Below are 24,780 nucleotides of genomic sequence, written 5' to 3'. Positions count from 1 at the left end.
ATGTGGTCTCTGAGACAGCATCTGCAAACTTGCACTCTGTCACATTATCATGTATAATCAACAAGTCTAAAATCAGTGAACTTTTGCACCTTGATCTGCTGGCCTGACCTGCTTTTCATATCTTTCTGCAGTGAATGGGTCATGTTAAACCTTGCAGCTGTCATTTGGGAAACAGAGGCTCATCAAGCACTGCTGAGTTTCCAGGCATTGACATATATCAAGATACAGCATCAGAGACATCGCATCTCTGATGAATGTCACTGCCAACCTCATCAGAAAAGGCTTTGAGTATTGGGAATCTGTCACATTTGTAATGGAAGATAAAGGTTCCCCAAATTGTAATTTGTCCTTGATAGCTCGGAGCAGTGCTGGCAACAGAAACTGTTGAGTTCTTTCTCCTTGAAGTGACAGGCTTGCGTTGTCCCTTCCAGGGAGAATGGCTGCCAAGTCGCCAGGGTAAAGAAGTATAGTTTGCCTTAGACTCATTCTTGAGGAACAACAGGCAGTGTGGGCTCACAGGCAGCAATCGCCCCAGTTTCCTCCAGGCAGCGCCTGGGCCTCAGAATGCAGGAGTGGCTGGTGTACACCTCCTGTTCTGTGATAGGAGTGTTGGAAAGGCATGCGTATTCTCAGGGGTTGAAAGCAATTGCCATTTAAGTTTTTCCTGCTCTCTCTAGGACCTTCGAAGTGACAATCACCCTTTCCCCTGCAAGTGCCGGATCATGTCAGGGAAGTTCCATAGCTGTCTGCTGCAAAGCTACTGCCCCGGTTCCTACAGAGGCCTTAGCAGTTCTCCTCTCCAGTGGTTTTGTGTTTCAGTGCCAGTGTTCACAGGGCGGAAAAGGAACGGGTGTCCTCCTAGCACTAGAAAATAGTTTTGACCCCAGGGACTTGCTAGCGGGTTTCTGGAACACTCATCCCTCTCCCGCCCCAAATCCTGGAAACTGCATGTTGAGAATGTCTGCTTCTCCTCCTTCTTGATCTCTCTCTTCCATCCTCCCTCCCTCCCTCCTTCCTTCCTTCCTTCCTTTCTTCCTCCCTTCCTTCCTTTCTTCCTTCCTTCCTTCCTTCCTTCCTTCCTTCCTTCCTTCCTTCCTTCCTTCTTTCCTTCTTTCCTTCTTTCCTTCTTTCCTTCTTTCCTTCTTCTTCTCTCATCTTCTTCTCTCATCTTTTTCTTTGCTGACCTGCCTGGAGACAACAGCTCCCAGGGGTTCTGTGCTCTTTGTTCCTGGGTGCAGGCACGTGGTTTGTCCACCCGGGCTCTCCAGGATTCTGGTTGGGGCTTGGACAGAGCTGGAGACTGACTCAGCCCCAAGTGCTCCTTTGCCTGGAGCCTTTGGGGTGTTTGGTTCACTTCTAGGGAATGGGAGTTAGGGTACGTACAGAAGAGGGTACACTGTCTTGACCAGGATCCCTACAAACACCCTTCTCTTCCCCCAGTTTGTCAGACAGTCCTGGACCATCATCCCAGAAATCCCAGCCCACACCTGCACCTGCACCTGCACCCACAGTGCTTGGTAGCAGTGGGATCATGCTGTCCTCAACCCCCTTTCCCTTAATGGACACCCCGTGGAGCCTTGCAGGCACCTGTGCTTTCTAGGCTCACAACACAGCAGAGCAGAGCTGCTGGTTTAGTGAGGACTCTGTGGTTAGACAGGAGATTTCCAAGTCAATGAGGGATAGAGGAGCTGACTGCAGCGGGGCACGAGAAAGCTCTCTGTGGGACACAGCAGCTGCTCACTAATGGATAAAGCAAGCATGTTTCCCGCAAGTCCTTTCTGGCTTCTGCCATCAGCACAGCCATCTCTCCGGTGGGTTTCCATCCCATTTCTGGGCAGAAAGCTGGAACAGCGGTGGTTATGTGATCTGTGCAGTGGGATGTCATTTAGGGCTCAAATGGAGACAGAATGCTGAGGGCTCTGGCCTGACAGTCTTCTACGGGAGTGGAAGAGATCCCAGGGGGGTGTAGACTATTCCAGAATCCAAGCTCACTCATTCTGTGGGACATCAGAGCTCTTGACGGCGCACTTCGCTTTTGCACGTGTATGCTAGTTTGGCAGAAAATTGACAACGTAGGCACACGTGGAGTCAATATCTGTATCTACATATGTGATACCATTTTAAATACTGTGCATAATGGTGTACATTTGTCTTGGCCCGTATCAAAAGAAACTTTTTTTTTTTTTTCTACTCAATGTCTCCATTACAGTTTGAAATCGCTTCACTAACTTCCTTACTGTATTTTTGGTTTTTCTTTTCCTACTAACACTTTTCATTTCTTTATATGCTCTCTTTATTACATTCAACCATGAAGCATTTTCTTTTTAGTTCTCTGGGCACAGACTGGTTTCCTAGACAGCCAGGCTTCTGTATCAAAGGATTCCACATCTGCAGATTCCAACAAAGTTGAATTGAAACTTTGTTTCACCCCTCCAGCACACATTTTATATCACAGCTGGTATGTACTGCCCAGCTCTGCCCACTGCTGAGTACATAAAGGATTTTTTGTCATCTTTCCCTAAAAAATATAACAACTGTTTGTGCAGCATTTACATTGTGTTAGTATTAGAAGAAGTCTAAAGCTGATTTAGAGTCTCTGTGTGCATATGATGATATATAAGCACAACACCATTTGATGTGAAGAATCCGAGATTCTGTTATCTGTGAGAAGGTTCCTGTAACGAATCCCATGAGTATGTCAAGGGACACTGGTTCTCATGGACTAGGATACTGGTAAACAAAGTTCCACAGGCGTGAGTCTCAGAGTTGCACAGGATCCTATATATCAAGCGCATTAAATGGCTTCTAGTATTACGTTCAGTGGAAACCGAAATTTTGCAGGAATGAGTTATACATCAAGATCAAGGAAACAATTGATTGAAGTCATGATGAAGCAGTCTGTGTGTATTTGGTAGAGAGAAAGTGAGAACGAGCAAGCAAGGGGATGGGGAAGAGAGAGAGATCCCAATAGCTTTGACAGCCAGAGCTAGACCAGGCTGAAACTGGGAGCCAGGAACTCTGTCCTGGTCTTCCACGTAGGTTGCGGAGGGGAAAGCCCTTGGCCCATCCTCCATTGCTTTCCAGATGCATTGGCAGGGAGCTGGATTAGAAGGAGGACAGTTAAGGCTTGAATTGGTGCTGTGATATGGGCTGTAGACATGGCTTAGCCCTCTGTGATGCAGCGCTCATCCCTCTGTGCCATAACGATCTCCTAAAGAAGTTTTGTGGCATCTGAGATGGACTCCAGCAGGATTACCAGGTGAGGGCCAGGGGTCCTTGTGACATGCCCAAGGTGGATGCACTAGGAGCTTGGAAACATCCAGCGGGAACTTGCACTGGAATCCAATTACTTTTCATCAAGACTCAAGTATTTTGATTGATTTTCCAACTAGAGCTTGCCTTGCTATTGTTAGGACTTTTCCACACATGGCAGATTTGGGGGAATTAAATAAAATAAGATGCTGTGGTGTCTAAAATCAGAAACAGCCGTCAAATCTGACTTTTGCCTGAAGGGCTTTTTCAATTGACTAAAATAAATGTAAATGTGAGAATTGGAAACTTCCAGACTTAGAACAATGTAATATTATACATCCATTTTCTCCCATTAGAACAATCCACTGTGTAATCCAATCACGTGTGTCCTCTTACCTTTAGCTTCATCTAAGTTCACAGGTTGCTAATGAGGCGCCAGTCCATGACCTCCTGGTAAGAGACTGGTACACCACACCATACCTGCAGGTAGCTGATGACATGGACACTGTCATCCAGATTTCTGGGTGGGGACATGGGGGCTCCAGGGAATTAAGTGACCTAGTTTCAGTAAGAGCTAGAACTTCACAATTACTTGCTACTTCCCAAGGTAATGATCATTTTAGTTTTGTTGAGAAGCCTTTAAAGGCCTTCTTTTTGTTGCTAGTTAGAGACAGGATTCAGGGCACCAGCAGGGGCTCTGTTTATGGGAGCTGCTCCATATGTGGTCCAGGAGATGCCGGCCTGTGCTGTTCTGTCTGTGCAGAACCAGGTGACGAAGTAAGTGCAAGGCCCAGTGGGGGCCAGCAGACAGAACTGGAGGAGAGCTCAGAGGGCAAGGTGTCACTCCAGCACTGCTGCCCTGGGGCCATGTCATTCACTGAGGCCTCTGAACTCCTGTCCAAGGAGGGTGTGATGACGAGGTCCCTTTGGCACACAGAAAGTCTCATGCTTGCACAAAAGTGGTCCAGGTACTGTAGATCTGGTCACTCTCTGACAGATGGAAGGTGACACCTGCAACAGCATCTGGTGCCTGTGCTGGCAGCACCTTCCTGTGGCCCTCGTTGTCCTTGGCACCCTGACCCTGGTGCCCGTGGACATTTCTGCTTCCACTTGTCCTCTTTAGAGCCGTTCAGTATACTTCCGGCCAACACAACAGGTTTTGATTTGGCTGTGGTGGAACTCCTTTGGGGTCAGTTTCACACTGAATTTCCTTCTTGGAAACTTTGAAAAGATAATTGCTGGGAGAAAGCTGATACTTGCTGAATCCAGGAACTAACATACCCCATTCACCGGCTTTGATTTGAGTTTTAAAGACCTGTGACAAAAGCAAGTGTGCTTGGTCACAGGCAAGTGCAATATAGGCTTGCCCTTTCCTTTACTTGTTGTTTATAAGTTATATTCAGCTCAGTGTGTTTTCAGTTTTGTAGAAATAAATGAGTAAAACCAATCAGTAACATTATTGACAAAATGTCAGTTTAGCTAGAAATATCCATGAATGTATGATTGTTCCTGGATCTTCTGAAAAAATAACAAAAACAGAGTTTCTATCCTGCAGTGGTAGCCAATTTCTTAAATATCTTTTTATTGTGAAGTTTCTTTCTTCTAAACCAAAGATTTCTTTAAAGGAGAATACCTTGATACAGGGTCAGTCCAGTTGCCCACGTTGTTGACAGCAAGCAGTGGCCTGGGAAGACCTATGTGGTAGTGTAAGACTCAACGCTATCTTAGGAAGTTCCTTCTCCCCCCATCTGCTTGAGACATGGTTCTGGCAGGATGCCTGGATTCCTGTTCTGGGAGCTTCATTCTCATGTAATAAAGACATGATTTCCCATTTAAATGCAAATATCCCTAAACCGATAGCACATTAAGTTGTTAGCCATTACTGAAACTGGAATAACTTAGCTTAATCAGAGGTTGGCTTCTGTAGGAGAGAGACGGGTAGCTTCTTTTAGAAGGTGGGTACTTGCTGGAGGTACAGGGTGTAAGAACAGAGACCTATGTTTGGGAAGTGAAGTTGAGCCTAGAGGAGACTGAGTGGCCCCAGGGGCAGCTGTTGTTCAATGAGTCTCACCTCAGAGCAGCAGCCCTGTTAAGCAGCCTTTAGAGAAGAGATTTGATTTTTTCTTTTTCTTTTTCTTTCAAAGTGAGTTTATGAAGTGACAATTATGAAAAAGAGTTTGAGCTCGGCCTCCACACCGAGGACTGTCGTATGTGGCAGTTGCACTCCTGGCCTGTGCTGGAGGCTGTGTTTGAATGAGGAAGGGAGCGCCATGCTGTTTCCAGCGGTGGCATGGATCTGGCTTGGCCCGAAGACTTGCAAGGCCACACAGCTTGGTGACATAGCCATTTTCATCCCTGTAAGAGGCTGTGGGACAATAAGCATGGGTTTCCTTTGAGGGAAGAGCCTCAATGCAGTCTCCTGGTTTACAAGTCCTAAATGAGTTGGAGAAGAAACTGTAAGCGTTGTAATGATGAAAATAAGACACATGGACCAAGATGTTTTTGAAAGGAAGATGTAACAGGTGTAATGCTATTGTACTTAGGCAAGTTTTTAGGCAGAAGTTTTAGGCAAATTTTTGTTTTACTATTCAGATTTAGAGGATTAAATTATCACACAAAAGCACTTCATATGAATATTACATATTAATAAAATCACTTGGAACACAAGCACACTTCTCTGTGTGGATTTACCTAATTCTTTTGCCACACCTGCATTAGATATTTTGCTGCATTTGGTCTGGAGATAATTAAAACAATTCTATTCTAATTATGCTAGTGAAATGCGTTCATTAGCTATAACCTGCCTCTTGTTCAGTAACAAGATGATGAAAGCAACAGCTGATGGGACCTTTACACCTTTGTTGGTGTTATTTCAATAATGACAGTACAGAGTCAGTGAATTAAACAGTGCGCCAAATAAGTAATGGAAAAATTGATGTGGTGCATGGAGGCAACCTTTGTGTTTGGCTCAGACCAAAGAAAAATGTTCGTGAAGGCAACCGCAGTGAGGAAAGCATGATTGGTTAAAGACAAACCTCCTGGCACAGCATCGGAAGAGGGGCTCTTCACACAGCTATGTGTGGGCTCTCTAGAATAGTGGGGAGAGTATGGCAATTTTAGAGAAAGTCAAAAGCAGCCAGTGGGAGAGGCTACTGTGAAAATAATGGGAGGAATATACAGAGAGAAAGAGAGAGAGAGAAGAAGGGGAAGGTTGGGTGGCTATTACGGGCTGGATTTGTCCCCACCCCAGCCCCCTAGTTCATTGCTTGAGAACCCAACTCTGAATACCTGTGATTGTGTTTGAGTAGGAGCTTTCAAGAGGCACATCAGGTGAGAGCGAGGTTGAAGGAGTGAGGGCCCATCACCCATGACTGATGTCTTTCTGAAAAGACATCATGCTGTACATGCAGAAGCAAGTCCAGGTGAGGAACAAGCCGAGAGATGCCTTGGAGGAAGTCACCTTGCTGTCACTTGGGATCTCGGACGTCAGCCCTTGGCAGTCATGAGGAGAACCACGTCTGTCGTGTCCGGCTGTGCTGGTTTTCCTGGGCTGCCCTAGCAGATGCATGCAGTAAGACAGTAGGAATCGGAAAGTAACCCATGTGCTGGCTGCAAATGACAGAGGACTTGGAGCTGGGGGTCGACTGAAAGTCAGAGCTGTTGGACCCAGCAACGGAGGGAGCTGCTGAGGTTGTCTCCTTCCCGTCCCACTGGGTTCACGGAGGCTGTTGCATCCCTCTCGTCACAGTGTTGTGTGAACCCTCACGCTTCTCTCTGTGACTTGATTGTTTTAGTTTCTGAAACTGTCAAGTGTCTTTACAGTGAAACCAGAAGCTGCATTCTCTGCCCCTGGTTAGCTGGGTGACCCTGGACGAGTGTCTGGAGTTGTCTGAGCTGTTTCCTCAATGGTAAAGTAGAATACGCGATGCAGTCTTACCGGCCTGCAGCCTTGGCACCGGGTGGCACTTTCTTCGGTAGACAACAGTACCATCATTTGCCTTGTCCCCTGGCTGAGTAGTACGTACTCAGCAACACTGGCTTGCCATATTTGGCACCCTCTGAGCTAACCTGAGGAAGATGTTGGTGGGAAGATCGCTGTTCTTCAAGTGTTGCTCGTTAATAATTTATACATAAATATTTCTGTTTTCCTAAACCTTTTCTCTTATTATTTTTTTCTGTTGTACCAAAGGTAATAACTAGAAGGATAAATGGAATTTTAAAAGAAGAAAGTAGACTGGGATGTCCTTTACTTGTGGGATTGGGCATTTTTCTAAAGGAAATTCAACAAAATATTGTTTCAGTGACTTTTAAAAAAATAGAACTACTTTTTAAAATGTATTTGGACATCTTGACAAATAAATGTATGATGTTTGCAAATTGAAGATCAAAGTTGTTTGCATGGAAATTTCATGCTTAACTATGGCCACTCTAAGAGTACTAAGAACCCATCAATTTCTTTTTTTTTAAGGATTTATTTATTTTTATTGCAAAGTCAGATATACAGAGAGGAGAGACAGAGAGGAAGATCTTCTGTCTGATGATTCACTACCCAAGTGACCGCAATAGCCAGTATTGTGCCAATCTGAAGCCAGGAGCCAGAAACTTCCTCTAGGTCTCCCACGTGGGAGCAGGATCCTAATGCTTTGGGCTGTCCTTGATTGTTTTCCCAGGCCACAAGCAGAGAGCTGGTTGGGAAGCAGGGCCACCGGTGTGTCCAAGGCAAGGACCTTAGCCACTAGGTTCCTGGTGCGTTCAAGGTGAGGACCTTAGCCACTAGGCTACTGCGTGGGGCCCAGAACCCATCAATTTTCAGGATACTGCTAGGAAATGCATCTGAATATCTCTGTAACTGCCTGTCCACACGTCCAGTTTCAGGAGGAAAAAGTTTATAAGAATTCTTAAAAGATGTTTACATCTTTCTCTCCTGAGTAAGAAAGGAAACTTCATTGTCCTTTGAAAGGGCAAGACTTTCATTATGGACACTGCTATTTAAAATTTAACATCTAAAAACCCAAGGAATGAATTCTGTGAGTTCTTAAGTGTCAAGTTTAAATTGGATGCCTAGATGCACCAGCATATTTCTAACATTACTTATTTATGTATTTGAAGTTACATCTGCAATGAATGAACCTAAATGGAAGACGAATTGTATGACTAAGGCTGATAGGAAAATAAAAAGCAATACGAGGATCTTGTTTATATAATGTGCATAATGAAAAATAGAACAACAAGAACCAGCCAGTAGACAACAATTTAAAGAATGGAATTTGTAGTGAATTTGCCTTTGAGTACTTTGTTCCCAAAATGGGGCAGCAGTTTGTGTGGCTGGGGTCCAAGGGTTTTTGTGTGGCCCCGGGCTCAGGAAAAGGCATTTATAGGACAAGGCATTTTCACATTATAAATAGAATTCACAGATCATCTCTTACGTTTTACATCCAAGTAATCCCTCTGCCTCTTAAAATACTCGGTCTGGTTTCAGCAAAAGGCCGAGTTCCTTGTGTCTCAAAGAGCGTGTGGACACTTCTCGCCCTTGGCCGTGGCCCACCCAGCACAGTTCAGTGAAAATGGCCGTGAAGGTTGCTGTTTCCTAACTTGGTTTTAGTGTCCGTTGCCTCTGTGATTTCAGACTTTGTGACCACCAGTTCTGGTTCCCACTCCCCAGGAGCTGTGCCCACAGAGCCTTGGCCAGGGTGGACAGGACAGCATTGTTGTGGCCTTGGTCTCCACTGATTCGACTATTGCATTTGGGACAGTTGAGCCTGGAGTCTGCTCTGTTGTCTGAGGACTCACTGCCTCTGTCCCTGGTGTCTGCTTTGAGCAGTGTCAAAGTAAACACTTGGCCGAAGGGAGTGCTGTGACCCTCACTCTTGGGCGCATCTTCCCCGACACCGGCTGCAGGAACTCCTCCACTGAGTAAGAGTACAAAGATTCCAGAGCCTTCCAGTGTTAGAAAGCAGACTGCACTCCTTGATGCTGCTCCCAGCAGAAGGAGGACTGGTTTAGAGAGGTCTTCTGACTTGTTACCTTTCAGCTGAGGTCTGGGCTGACCCCTCCTGCCGACCCCAGCACATGGGGGAAGCCAAGAAGCGGCCAAACTTCTCTTGACCCAGCAGAGCCTGAGCCTCCTCCCAAAGCAGCCTGGATTATTTAACGAACGTGGTCTGTGTGTTGCGTGATGTCCACAGGAGAAAGCATGACCATCCCCGAGGGCCAGTACGGCTTTTGTGGGCACTTGGATGTGAAGTCCATGCCTGGAGTGGGGCTCAGAATGTGCACACAGCGCTGCCCCCAGCACGTGGGATGGCAGATCCCTCTGGGAGGAGCTGGACTGAGGTGCTCAAGTGGGACTCTATCTTTCAGTTTTATCTTTCCTTTCTTGGTGCTCAGCCAGGCTCTTAAAAATGACAGTGTCTATTTTGGAAAATTCAGACGTATGTAAAAACATGGGGAGTCATTTGGCTAAGTCCCATGTTGGTGTCACCTCGTTTCCACAATTACCAACTCATTAGCCGGAGTTCTGACCTTGCAGATGTTTGGATAGTTAACTGTGAAAGCCCCATATGTTTGGGATCAAGCTGGCCTATGACAGCAAACAAGGGATGGCTTGAATCATCTTAAATCCATCTCAGAGGCTCCAGGGACGTGCTAGTCACTTTTTGGCTGAAGATAGCCCTCCCCATCCTTGTTATTCCCTGAAGCACGTACATGTGGTCGATGACCGTGCGAGTGGCTATGATGCTATTGAAACAAAACTCAGAATGCTCACAGACAACCAAGGAATCAGGGGATGATATCCCTATATTTGTGTAGAACCCCTCTGCAAGTGTACTTTGCTTTGCTTTAAAGGTTTGCTCATTGCCTCGGGAGGCAGAAAGGAGAGAGAGAGAGAGACAGAGACAGAGAGAGTAGGAGGAGGAGGGGGAGAAGGACAGACATCCCACCAGCTCATTCATACCCAAGATGGCCAGGGGGCAGGGAGAACAACCCTGTAGGTCAGTCCAGGTCTCCCACGTGGATAGAAGGAATCCAGCCTCATGAACTATCACTTGCTGCTTGCTAGGATCTGCTTGCATGGAAGTTGGAGTCAGAAGCCAGAGGTGGGTATTAGACCCAGGTACTGCAGTGTGATACGTAGGCATCTTGATAGCTGGACCAAATGCTCAACCCTGGAAAGTCTACTTTTAAACAGCCTGCTGTAGAGTTAGCTGAACTCAATGAATACCCACATCCATTCCTTGTGTGTTACTAACACTACAGAACTCCAGGGCCTCCGGCACTGGCAGAGTCACCCAAAGCTTCTGTCTGTTCAGGAATGATCAGACACCTTCTGAACGAGCGATACCTTCAGTCATCAGCAGCATGTTCTGATACCTTATTTGGATATGTTTGATCATATTCTCAAGTTAATGGGAAATTGGACTCTATGAACTTTTAGACAAGTCAACAGTGCAGGGTCAAGGAAGGGAGGAGAAAGAGAGAGCCAAATGAAACCAGTAACCAGAAGCTACTGGTGGATTCAGGGGCCCAGGAACTTGAGCCATCTTGTACCTCTTTTTCATTCCATAAACAGCGAGCTGGATTAGAAGTAGAGCAGGCAGGACTCAAAATAATGCCTACATGGGGTCCTGGTGCTGCAGATGGAATGTTAGCCTACTGTGCCATGGCACCAACACCTACACATAGCAGAAGTCTGGTTATATCGGAGTAAGGCTGAATGGTGTTCCTACCTCAGTCTGTCATGTCTGAAACCATCATGATGAGCAGACAAGTACAACTGTGAATAGAGGCTCTGAAATGAAAGTGTAGGGATTGAAGCCTTCACTCATTCTATCCACCATCTGGGGCACCTTAGACAATTTGTCTGATAACTCTGTGATTGCTTTCTCAATTCAAAAATGAATCTGATCCTACCCATCAGTGAAGACTGATGATTTAATTCCATGTAAGCAAGCTTTAGAAGCAATGGAATGCAATGTCTAGTTAGCTGCAGTTTCCATGTTCAAACCAGTATCACTGGGGCATCAAAAGGAAATAAATATATGTTCTGTATACTTTAAGGCAACAGTGCAGAGGTAGAGAAACAGAGATCTTCTGCCCGCTGGCTCATTCCACGAATGCCTGCAACCAGCCGAGGCACAGCCAGGCGGGAGCCAGGCATCAGGAACTCCCATTCTGGTCTCCCACAAGGATGACCAAGGCTTCTTTCTGCTTCTTTCCAAGGAACATTAGCAGGAAGTTGGATCATAGGTGGAATAGCCAGGAATTGAGTTGGTGCTCATGATGCTGTCACAAGTGGCAGCTCATTCCCACTGCACCACAATGCTCGCTCCAAGTCGTGATTTTCAAAGGAAAAAAAAAACACAGCTCCTTGGGAAGTTTATTTCTAGGGAAGATAATGTTTTCTGACAATTAGAATTGACTGAAAGGTGAAAATGACAGAGTGTGACACCAGATAGGAAACAATAGACTAGATCTTTGAGTCTTGCACACCAAGTGAGGAGGCTTTAAACTTACTGATGGATCTATTTGGTTCTCTTTTTCATAACGTGCAAAAATAGAAAAGTACCCCAACATGAATCAGACTCATTGAATCGATGAATTAGGAGGCCACATTCAAGAAGGAAAGGGGAACTGTTATCAAGTTATTGAAGCCAAACTTTAAGTAGACTTGGGGCTTACTGCAGCCAGATCAAAAATGAAAGAGATGGGTCATGAAATTTGTCTGTGAGGACAGAATGTCAAGTCTCAGGATGAGCTAAATCAGTGACACTTACATAAGGGACTTTTTGGGCACACGTCATGAAAACATAAATGTCCTCAAGACATCTTCATCGTCAGTGGCACGGTAGGCTTGATAGAGCTAATCCTTGGAAAGCCAGAAAACACTCAGTTGAGAATGCTGAGTGAATAGAAACTCAGCAGAAGAAGCATTTCTGCCAAGAGAACACGAGAATGTGGCCTGGGACTTAGCTTTATGATGACTGGGCTGGATTCAGGCGCAAAGAAGAAGCCTGGCTACAGAGGAAACATGAGTTCTACTTCTGTGAGGATATGGCTCTTCCCAGATAGACTGGTGAAGACACAATACACTCTACAAAATACACACACGTGATGTGCTAATCCAGAAAGTTTTAAATATGCTTTTATTGATATAAGAACAGTTTTCGTGTATTTCACAGATACAGTTCTAAGAATATAAGAACATTTCCCTTGTTCCGTCTCTCCTTCCTCTTTTTCTTTTCCTCTGATTTTAGTGGTAGCATAGTTCAAATTTATAACCATAGACTTAATGTTCCACCAATTATACCATTCAGCAAATAAAAAGTAGAAGCAGAAGGACAAGCTGTTTTCCAGGAATACAGCCAAGAGCTGAAACTAATAATCAAATCCTAAGATGTCAATTTCATTCTTATACACTCAGGTTCTTTTTTTTTCTTATTCTGTAGATTAGTTCCCATAAATCAGACAACAAGATATTTGTCATTTTGGTTCTGTCTTATTTCATCAAGCATGATTGTCTTCAGTTGCATTTATCTTGTTGCAAAAGACAGGATTTCATTCTTTTTCATGGCTGATCAATATTCTATAATATATATTCTAACATGTATATATATACACACACACGTATATATAAACACCATGTTTTTCTTTTTATATTTTTTATTTATGTACGTGAGCAAATTTCATGTATCTACACGCACAGACTTAAGAGCATAATGGCACTTTGTGTGTTACCCCCCTTCCCGCTTACACTTCATTCGGTCATCAGTTGTTGGGGATCTGGGATTATTCCTTGTTGTAGCTATTGCAAATTGAGCTGCTATAAACACTGGGATAGGGATAACTCTTTCATATGCTGGTTTTGTGTAAATTCCCTGGAGTGCTGTAACAGATTTATATGGGATTGTTTTCAGATTTCTAGAAATCTTCAGGCTGTCTTCCATAATGGCTTAGTTGATGCTTCCTCCAGCACTGCATTAAGGTGATTGTTTTGCCACATCATTGCCAGTATTATATTTTTGTTTTGGTATGATAGCCGTTCTAACTGGAGTGCAGTAAAACCTCTTTATGGTTTTTACTTGCAGTTCCCTGTTGTCTGGTAAGCCTGAGTATCGTATCTGTTGGCCATTTGTATTTTATTATTTCATCAATTGCCTGTTTCTTAAAATATTATTTCTTTTTTGTTTCTGACTTCTTGGAGCTCTGTTAATATTCTGGATACTGATTTTGCTTTTTAAATCAAGTACTGAGTTTGCAAATATTTTTTCTCATTCTGTTGGTCTCTTCTCCATTTCGCTGAGTGTTTCATTGTGGTGCAGAGCTTCTTAGTTTGATGTGATGTCGTTTGTCCAGTTTGAGTTTTGCTGCCTGTGCTTCTGGGGTCTTATCCAAGAAGTCTTCGGCTGTGACAATGGCTTGCTGTGCTTCTCCCATGTTTCCTTGGTAAAATGATGGTTTCCTGTGTTAGATACTTGGTCCATTGTGGACTGATTTTTGTATAGGGTGTAAAGTAGGGAGGGGTCGTGTTTCATACTTCTGCATGAGGAGATCCAATTTATCCAACACCTTTTTGTTTGTTTGTTTCTGCTGGAGTGATTTTAGTTTGTCTAAAATTAGGGGGCTGCGTGTATGTGAATTAATCTCTAGAATTTCAGTTCTGTTTCATTGGTTCACATGTCTGTTTTTATGCCAGTACCAGGCTGTTTTGAGTATACCTGGCTGGCAGCATGTTTTGGAATCTGATATTGTTGTGCCCTGGTCTGTGCTTTTATGCTTTCAGATTGCTTTAGCAATTAGAGAGCTCTTTTGTTTCTGTGAGAATTTTAATATCTTTTTTCGGGATCTAAGAAGAATGGGGTTGGTATTTTGATTAATATTAACTGAATTTGTAAGTTGCTTTGAGTAGTGTTCATTTCTTAATGGTATAAAATTCTTGCTATCTCTGAATATGGACTTTTTCCCAGTATTTTTGGTTGTCTTCTATTTCTGACCTTAGTATTTGTAATTTTCACCGTTGAGATCTTTATCCTCCATGGTTAAATTTATCTTGAGGCATTTAAATATTTTTTGGAGCTGTTGTAAATGGGACTGACCTTAAAAGTTTTTTCTCGGGCCCGGCACGGTGGCACAGTGGTTAAGGTCCTTGCCCGGGATCCCATATGGGCGCTGGTTCTATCCTGGCTGCCCCGCTTCCCTTTCAGCTCCCTGCCTGTGGCCCGGGAAAGCAGTTGAGGACAGCCCAAGGCTTTGGGACCCTGCACCCGCGTGGGAGACCTGGAAGAGGCTCCTGGCTTCGGATTGGCATAGCATCGGCCGTTGCGCTCACTTGGGGAGTGAACCATTGGATGGAAGATCTTCCTCTCTGTCTCTCCTCTCTGTATATCCGCCTTTCCAATAAAAAAATAATAATAAAAATAAATCTTTAAAAAAAAGTTTTTTCTCTACCTTGGTATTATCTGTGTATAGAAATGCTAATGATTTTTTTTTCAGATTTACTTATTTTGATTGGAAAGTCAGATTTACAGAAAAGAGAGACAGAAATATCTTCCATCCGCTGGTTCACTCCCCAAGTAACCTCAATTGCTAAAGCTAAGCCAGTCATAAGCCATGAGCCAGGAACCTCTTCTGGGTCTCCCATGTGGGTATAGGGTTTGGGCTGTCCTCAGCTGCTTTCCCAGGTCACAAGTCATCTTGTCCTGGACTTTTCTTGTTGGGTGTTTATTACTGATTCAATCTCCGTCTTAGTTATTGGTATACTAAGTTTTCTATGTCTTGCTTTGTGTATCAGTTTTGGTAGATTGTGTGTGTCCAGAAATTTATCTAGTTTTGGATTTTCCAAGTTGTTGGCATACAGCTATTTGTAATACTTGCTGATAGTTCCTTTTGTCTCTGTGACATCAGGTGTAACATCTCCTTTTTATTTCTGATTTTATTGATTTGGACATTCTTACCCGTTTGAGTAGTTGGCCCAATGGTTTATCAATTTATTCATTTTTTTTTAAAAAAACAAATATTTAGCTGATCTGTTATCTGATTGCTTTTACATTTCAATTTTGTTTTAATTATCTAGTTTTTATGATTTCTTTCCTCCTATTAATTTTAGGTTTGGATTGTTCTTGCTCCTAGTCCTTGAGATGCATTGTTAGGCCATTTATTTGAGGCCTTTCAAAGTAATGTTTTAAAAGATTTATTTGTTTATTTGAATTTGGAGTTATATATAGAGAGAGGGAGAGACAGAGAAGTCTTTCATTTACTGGTTTACTTTCCAGATAGCTGCAATCGGTATGACTGGGCCAGGTGGAAGCCAGGAGCCAGAAGCTCATCTGGGTTTTCCACTGAGCAAGAACCCAATCTCTTGGGCTGACTTCTGTTGCTTTTCCCAGGCCACTAGCAGGAAGCTGGGTTATTTATTTATTTGAAAGGCAGAGTTACACAAAGAGAAGCAGAGGCAGAGAGAAAGTCTTTTATTCTCATGGCTTTCTTCAAATGGTCATACCAGCAAGCCTGGTGGGCCATGCCAGTCAGCAACCTGGAGCTTCATCTGAGTCTTGCACGTGGGTACAAGGACACAAGCATTTGGACCATCTCCTGCTGCTTTCCCAGGTTCATAAGCAGAGAGCTGAATCAGAAGTGGAGCAGCTTAGTTATAAACTGGTATCAATTTGGGATGCCAGCACCACAGGTAATAGCTACTAGTTTTAAATGAATCCATTTTTTCTTATGCTTATGACATCACTTAAACTAGATTGATTAACTCTTCAGCAATAGATCGCATTTCCTAAAGTTCCTGTAATGCTTTACAGCTTTCAGTGGCCAGCTTATTTTTTTTTTTTTAAATCATCAAATACAGTTTTCTGTAATAAGCATTCATGATCTCTTTTAAATCAGCAGAGTTAAAACTATCAAAACACCTTTTAAGAGGTATTTTGGGAAACTAAAGGAATCAGAGCTAGGAAGAAATCTGAGTTTTTGAATGACATCGTAGAAATACACACGTTTTAACAAACACTGAATGGTCCCCAAAATGTAAACATTTGTTTATGCCTCTTCTCATTCATCAAAGCTTGAAATAAATCAGCTCAGTGTCCTGCTTTGCCCAAAGCCATTGTTGTAACATTTCTTAATTTCTTTCAACACCGTTGCTTGCAGTAAAGCAACATAGAATATGTAGTTTCTGTTTTGGCTTTAAATTAATCTACAGTTAACTCAAAGGTATTTGATTTGGAGATTTTGATAATTTATTGTCAGAAGCAACATATGTTCCCTGGAATTCACTAAATGAATTTTATGCAAATTATATTCCTCAAATAGCTAAGGAAATTTATCTGTGTTATGGAATGTCTGGATCTAAACCAAGTAAATTTTAGAGGTAAGCTGCTAATACCAGTGACATGGTAATTTATCGTGACAACCTGGTGGCTCACTTAGAAGTGTATGCACTGGATGGACTCCGCATTTCCATTTCAAAGGCAGTCACAAAACATTGGTGCACAAAGGTCTCCCCGCACAGTGTCTGCAGATACCAAATGCGTGCTCTGTTGTACATTTAAGCTAGAACAAGATTTTCCTTAGAAGATTGTTCTAGAAAAAGGCTTTGCCCAAGTAAAAGAGTATCTTTCTCACAACTGAACCCACACAAGAGGAACAAACTCAATGCATCATGAAAGAGCGGTTCATTGGCTAACCTAATGCTGGAATGCAGAGAGGATTGCCAGCAGTCACAAGGAACTTGGAGAATGGTAGAAATACAGGATGGAAAGTATAGTCACTCTAGTTGGACTGGAGATGAGGAGGTGATGTAAGCATTCAGAAAAAAGACTGGCTTCTCACATGGTTAAGATCAAAGATGTTGTTGAAGAATGCAAGCTAAGGGCAATGTCGTCATGAAGATCACAAGCACTTCCCTTTGTCCTTAACATTATTTTGTTAACAAAAGAAACGCTACACCAAAGCTGGCAGTCTGGGCAAGTTCAGTGTCTCGTGCCATTGTCCGACTCCTTGGCTGGACCCTTGAGGCCGCAGCCTTCCTCATTCCCTCCTTCAGTCACTTGTTACCTGGTGCTTATTCTTAAGAGGTGAGGTGGAATCTTGGGGCCAGGCATGAAGGCTGTTCACTTTGCAAGGGTTGGGATCTCATATGGGCTCTGGTTCATGTCCTGGCTGCTCCCCTGCAGATCCATTTCCCTGCTTGTGGCCTGGGAAAGCAGTAGAGGATGGGCCAAAGCCTTGAGAACCTGCATGCTTATGGGAGACCCAGAAGAAACTCATGGCTTCAAACAGCTCAGCTCCAGCCACTGCAGCTGGAGTGAACCAATGGATGGAAGTACTTTCTCTCTGTCTCTCTTTTTCCCTGTAAACCTGATCTGGCTTTCCAATGAAAATGAATAAATCTAAAAGAAAACCAATAGGATCTTGGTGCAAGGATCTTAGGAAAGAGTCTGTTGGGAAGAGAGGGCATCTGTTAGATGAGAGGTTCTAGAAGCATTGGTACAAATAGAATCCAACTACAGTAAAACCATTTTGTGTAATGACCTAAGTGACAATTTCTTCCAAAAATGTAAGACTGAATCAGTTCTTGGAAACCTACACATTCAATTCATGTGATGAGCAGTCAGTTGTTCATACATGAAAGCATTAGGTAATTTTTGTGAAAGCTAAAATGGCACTTGATTAAACCCCCTAATTGTTCCATATTCTAGTTAGTGATAAATTCTATAAACAACATTTGGAGGCCGAACTTAATCTGAGAGAACCACCAGTAATACATTGGGAGCTGTATTTGAGGTGGTGACATTATTATTTAAAATTGATAATACTGGTTTTTCCCTTTTTGGTTTTGTGTTACCTAGAAAAGCTGAAAATCAGCTAAAAACTCAGATCTGTACTGAATGCTCAGTAGGACAGCTGTACCAATAACCTGGCATTCTAGAATAATCCCTAAAATGTAAGATAAGTGTTATAAGAATAGGATGAAGGAAATATCTGAGTATCAATTGCTACATGGAAATCAAAAATATGCATTAGTAAGCTGGTTAGTAAATGCACCAGAACTGTAAGACTGGACAGAAGTAATTACATGTTATAGCCAAGACTGGATGCAAATTTCCTTTTTTGGGAGGAGGTCAGACACAGGGTTGTGCTGAAGAGAATCTGGGTGGGAACCTGGATGGAGAATACTTGGAGGAGAGGTGGAGTCTCTTTAAGATGAGGATCAGGAGTGGATCCAAGGAGAGGTGGGATGGACAAAGGACTGGTGGCTGGGGCGGAACTTTGAAAGAGTGGACGTGAAGCAACTGTCTCTCTCAGTGTGGGAGCTGCTGTGGTGGTGCCCTCGAGGGGAAGGGAAGGACCTCAGAAGAGGAGCAGGAGTGGGATCAGAGCATAGGTGGGTTGGGCGAGGGCCTGGTGACTCTGGGCAGAACTTTGGAAGGCCAAGTCATCGGCTGCAGTGCTGGCCACAAGCCCAAGCCCAGCTGCTCCGCTTCTGATCCAGCTCCCTGTCACTGGCTTGGGAGAGCAGTGACGTGTGGGGTTTGGGAAGACAGCTTGGAGAGATGCTTTTGTCTGTTTTGCTTAGTTTTGTGTTTTTTATTTTTATTTTTATTGGAAAGTCAGATATACAAAGAAGAGGAGAGAAAGAGGGGAGGATCTTCTGTCCATTGATTTACTCCCCAAGTGGCTGCAACAGCTGGAGCTGAGCCAATCTGAAACCAGCAGCCAGGAGCCTCCTCTGGGTCTCCCCTGCAGGGTCTCAAAGCTTCGGGCCATCCTCGACTGCTTTCCCAGGCTACAGGCAGGGAGCTGGATTGGAAGCGGGGCAGCCAGGATTAGAACTGGCGCCCATATGGGATCCCGGGCGTGTGCAAGGCGAGGACTTTAGCCGCTAGGCTATCTTGCTGGGCCATTTTGTTTGTTTTTAAGGAGTAAGATACACTAACCCACTTTCTTCCATCTCCCCTCCTTTCTGTTTCTTGAAAATGTCCTATAGTGATCTACATTGCTTGAGGTGGGCATTGAAGCCAGACTTGTGGTCTTTCATGGAGGCTTGGATAGTACTGTTTTTATTTTCCCTTTCCTCGGGGAGTCTGCACGAGGCTGTTTACAGAGCCATTTAGTGAATTCGGTCTGCCCTGGAAGCACAGTCCAAGCACGACATTTGGTGACATTTCTGTATGTGCACAGTTGATGCTGATTGGTTTTATTTGGTTAGAGCAACATTTAGTTTAATGGTTGTAGTATAATTTATCTGCCTAACAAAATTTGCTATTTTCATTCCAGGACAATGAAACTTCACGTTTAGGCTAAAATAAGTTGTTCTTTCTATTTCAGGCTGATTAAAATGTTTGGATTAAGTAAGACTGTGAATTTAAAAATACATGCTTGAAATTAAATGATAAAGAAACACATGCTGTTTCCCAGAAATCTGAGATCTTAACCTCATCACGATTTAGCTGATAGGACAAATGACTGTTAGTGTTGTTATCGGCCCCGGTGGTGACTTGTCACTGTAAGCACACACGTTTTTAAGGAACCCAGATGGCTTACACTGTGTTTCTTTATTATCTTAGGCAACGTTTTCCTGTACCTGTGAGGACCAGTATGTGGGCACTTTCTGTGAAGAATTTGACGCTTGCCAGAGGAAACCTTGCCAGAACAATGGGAGTTGCGTTGATGCAAACGAGAAGCACAAGGGGAGCAGTTTCACCTGCACCTGCCTTGCTGGTATGGTTTACATCCTTGAGCAGTTATCATGCTGTCTCTGCAGAATGCACGCTAATTAACGACTGTTAGCACATTGTTCAGCTGCTGGACAAGGTGACTTAGATCAGAGAACAGGAGAAGTAAGCTCACATGGGGATAAACATGTTCTGTCCTGATTTCTGATGTTACAATGCTTCCGTTTCACCCTTTACCTGCTTTGTTCTAGGAAAATCATATCCTCGGTCAAGGAGAGGCCTCGGTATTTCAAAACCAATTGCTCAGTTTTTTTTTCCACACATGGGTTGGTAAGGTGCTGAATGATGAAGTTAAGTAACTTGTAGGAAATGTGGGATAAACCGCAAGCTGTTATATGAGAGCCACTGATCCTTCCACTCATTTTCCTTTGGCTGGTGTAAGCTCAGCTAGCTCAAGTTCCTGGTCTAGCTCTCTCCTCGGTGGGGCAGTTGTTTGGCATTCCTTCCTCAGCATGGGGGGTTGTTGGATGTCATTGTACTTCCTGGTGCACTTGGAGTGGGTGAAAGGAGACAGCGTGGTCAGTGGGTCCCACACTTGCTTGGCCATCATCCAGCTGGAATTACTGCTCAGCCCGTGTATTCTCAAACCGTTCAGGAGCAGGAAGGGTATTTTCCAGTGATTAGACTGCAGTTTAAACGTGAACACCAAGCTCCTTTTCTGTTTACTTACTTAATGTACAGAATAGGCATCCTCTTTCCTCTTTGTCAGCTAACCTGGATGGGGAGTCAGGGTGTGAGGTAGGATTGAGGATGCCGAGAAAGTTGGGATGAATTGGGGCCTGGTGGTGATGAAGGGCTCATTGTGAGAAACGAGAGCCAACAATGCAGATGGGCGTACGTACACTGATTGTCACTCATCTGTCCTCACCCAAACCTAGTCAAACACAGGAGCAGCTCAAGAGTTTGGCACATTCGCCCCAGCTCACTGTGTGCCGTCTGAGTGTGTACTCCTCTTGCAGACTGTGCGCTTAGGTTTCTTGTATGTGTTCTTAACAGTAAGTGCAGTGTGCATGCTGTTTTGTAATGCACCCAGTAGGCATTTGCCAGGAGGTCACACACAGCCTTCCCTGGGAGAGACACACGGAGTCGGCTCACTCATTTGCACGCTTTCCTGATGTATCTCCTATGTTTGTGGTTCTGCTCAGGTTCCACTCCAGACCTACTCATGTGACCGTTGCCTACTTGGCATCTTCATTTTCTGCCTCAGGTCACTCGCAAGCTGAATCATTCATGCACTCAACCACACACAGGTTGTTTTCTGGTGTTGTATCCACCACCGCAAGCCAGGGCTTCCCAAGTCACTCCCACCTTCCATATTCTTCCTTCATCTTGGTATCTTTCAGTGTGTCACTCAAGACCATGAGGCTGGCCACATTCTCTGCACCCCATGGCACCTCCTGGCCAGCTGCCTCTGTCCTTTGCCTGTGCTGTTGAGTGAACCCCTACTGTTTCTCTGCCTACTCTTGTGCCAAATTGAGGCTAGGCCTTGTTCTTGTCCACGTGTTTATACCCCTTCTTCTGCACAGGCTGTAGGTGATCCTTTCCAGTGAAAATCAGATGTAGTTGCTTTCTTTAACATCCTTCTCACATGGCCTGCTGTGGTAGCCTGTTGGCTAAAGTCTGCCTTGCACGTGCTGCTGGAATCCCATATGGGCCCCCACTCTAATCCCGGCAGCCCCACTTCCCATCCAGCTCCCTGCTTGAGGCCTAGGAAAGCAGTCAGGGATGGCCCGAACCATGGGACTCTGTGCCTGGATGGGGGACCCTAAGAGGCTCCTGGCTTTGGATCAGCACAGCTCCGGCCATTGCGGCCAGTTGGGAAACAAATCAGAGGGTGAATTATCTTGTTCTCTCTCTCTGCTCCTTTCTGTATATCTGACTTTCCAATAATAAATAAATCTTAAAAAAAAAAATCCTTCGCCTTCTGTTTGGACAAAGTGAAGAAGTCTTTAGCCTCATGTTCCTTTGGGATGCACTTTATGCCTTTTCCTTTGCTGTCCCTTTTTACCGCATGTCTTGCTTGCTCTAGGTTGCAGTCACTTGACCATTACCCTCTCTGAATGCCAGAGCTGCTTTCTTCCAGGGGGTCCAGCCTCTCTTCCTTGGTAGCCCTCCCCTTCCTGGAGAGCCCTCCCCTGTACCTACCTGCCTCCTCCCTAACTCTCAGCGCTGTTTCCTTGGAAATCTTGGCTGATGCTCTGGTCTCCACTTGTCTCCTTTGTGGTGCTGTGTTCCTGCCTTCCCGGCCCTGTCTGTTTTTAGCATGCGTTTATGTGCATGGTGCTCTGAGCACTTTCTTCTCTGCTAGAGGTCAACCCCACAAAAGCAGGAACAGAGGGTTTTTGTTTTGTTTTGTTTTCATCATTGCATCCCGCAGTGTCTGACAAATTGTGCCTGCTCAGTCAGTGTGTTGATGAATTACTGAAGCAATATTAATGGGGCTTGTGTTTGAAACCATTACCGTCTTTCTGAATCTTTAGGATTTTTCGAAGTTTCTTTTTCATAAGTTACACAGAAACAAAAGTTCCATGAGTAGTCTCAATCAGAGCCAGTGTGTGGAAGCTTTCACCATTAGGGATAAAATAATTCCAGGCTGATATTTTATCCAGTTCTGTCCACCAAAGGGATTTCTGTTTTGTTTTGAAGTCTCTCGTGGACATAAAACTGGATTGATCCTAATATTTGTGACAAGTTCTCATCTCATCCGCACATACCCTCTTTCTATACACTTATTGGACACCAGGGAAGCTAGTGGCACAACTGTAAGTTAAATCTGATAACCATAACCTTGTCTATTTGAACTGTTTTTCTGACCTGCACTGCAGCATCTGTGCTTATACCGTGTCTGAAATATTCAGAAGCATAGATGGGTATTTTTGTTCCGTAGTAGAGAAAAAGTTTTATCTCCACCAAGGACGATGCTTTAGCCACTTCCATGTAACCAGCACGTGGTGGCCAGGTGCGCACATGGGCATGTGGGATTCGTCTTGGGCCTACTAATCACAGCATCAAGTGGTAGAGGTACAACCTCTGACTCTGAGCAGGCATCAGGAGCAAAGGGGCCCACCACAAGTATGTCAGTGTTGGTGATTAGGCTCAGGGGCAGTTTGGTGATGGCTGGTCAGTTCATCAGAATTGAGCTGGAAACCTAGAGATGAAAAATGGATCTAGGCTTACCAAATGCTTACCTTGTGTTTCTCCTGTTAAGACAGCAAAACTATCTTTTTTTACCATGATGCTTGTAAAACATAGAAATGTACTGTGTTGATATTCTTTAGCAGTAGGTGTGTCATTTTCCAAGTCTTAGAAAATCAGAAATCCTCCAATGTTCATGAAATGGCAGGAGGTTTTATTTTAGCTCCAGGTGCCTTGCACAAGTTTCAAAAACAACCTAAAATCCCACTGACATATTTGCACCTTATTTTCTGAAGCTCTTCTCAGAAGCAGTATAATGTTCTTGGAGTTGTCCACCTGTAGATTAAAACAACAGCAACAAAAAACCCTCCTTGTGAAAGTTCTTCTTATTGAAGAGAGCTCAGAGCAGCCAGTCACAGAAGGCAGTTCAGAGCTTTGCTGCTCTGCTTGAATCTCATTCTCCTGCCATCTTTCCTTTTTAACCCCAATAGGCTTCCCATCAGATGGAATCCCACAGCCATCATGTTCCTGCTGGGGTCTCCTGGGCTCCCAGCAACCTCCTTTCCCTACATTCTCTTCCCTTCTTACAAATGAGAGCTGATTGCTCAAAAAAGAAAAAAAAAAGATTTTTTTTTTCCTAAAGAAAAGCTGCATTTCCTTTGCAGAACTGCTTATGTTAATTAACATTAGTTAATGGGCCTTTGGAGCAACGGAGGTATATACACAGGACTCCTCAAACAATGCGAAGTATCTTCTTTTTGCAAATTTATCCCACTGTGTACAAGACTATGTTTGATAGGTCTGAGAGGCGTGTTACTTTGTTTGAGGGATGGATGAATGGAAACCACGGTATTGTCACAGGAGAGCTGAAGCTCCTCTCACAGCCTGCATGGGTGCTTCTGGCTCGAGGGGGAACAGTTCTTACTGAATGAAAACATGACGTTCGGGAGAATATCTGCAGCTTTCTTTCAAGTGTGTTAATATTTCGGATGTTTTAGTCTCTCTGTCAAGGGCCAGTAGTAAAAATCATGGTTTTTTTTTTTTGACTCATGGGTAGAGATTATATAAATCTAAGAGGTTGGGTTGTGAGTTAACTAACAAATTCTCCTCTTTAGTTTTCACATGTAATTTCTTAAAAACAGGAGATGGCTTTTAACTAGTAAAAACATTGATAAGGATCACATACATGTTTGTGTGATATAAAGTGGATTGTAGATTATAACAAATGAAATTTCTATTTGGGGAAATCTTATCAGGTATAATTGACATTTTACTTTTAGCATTAAGAAGGTGGTTAGCAGCATCAAATACTGCAGGGGAACACATAAGCGAGTTGTTGATTGGGAGCAGGACTTACACAGGTCGTTGGTGGTCAGCCATGACCTTGGTCTCCTCTAGGTTACATCAGAAGCTTTGAAGTCTGCAGAGAGCAGCAAGGGCGTGCAGTTAGAAGTTGCTAAACACTTTGAAGGCTCCAGAACTCCTGTTTTCAGATAGTTATAGCCACAAGGATTTTTTTTTAAAAACTTTTTCCTGTTTCAAATCTGGGTGGAGGGTGGGGGTAGGGGACATGAGGAGGGAAGAAGGGAAATCCCAGAGCCTAAGAAACTGTACATAACTTAATAAAATAAATTAATTTAAGAAGATTTGTTTTACT

At 43.9% G+C, this 24,780-nt stretch overlaps 1 protein-coding gene across 1 annotated transcript in view; it reads left to right on the top strand.

Annotated features, from left to right (window-relative positions):
• DNER (delta/notch like EGF repeat containing) overlaps positions 1 to 24,780 on the top strand; it is a 287,788-nt gene that overhangs the window by 154,132 nt on the left and 108,876 nt on the right. Inside the window, exon 6 of the mRNA XM_040982795.1 lies at positions 19,821 to 19,974. Coding sequence (XP_040838729.1) covers positions 19,821 to 19,974 — 154 coding nt within the window. The remainder of the gene's footprint in view (positions 1 to 19,820; positions 19,975 to 24,780) is intronic.

The sequence above is a fragment of the Ochotona curzoniae genome, unplaced genomic scaffold, assembly GCF_017591425.1.
Source record: "Ochotona curzoniae isolate NIBS_2020 unplaced genomic scaffold, NIBS_Ocur_1.0 contig_3643, whole genome shotgun sequence".
Classification (NCBI taxonomy): Eukaryota; Metazoa; Chordata; class Mammalia; order Lagomorpha; family Ochotonidae; genus Ochotona; species Ochotona curzoniae.
The sequence above is the reverse complement of the archived record's forward strand: the minus strand, read 5'-3'. Positions and strand labels throughout refer to the sequence as shown.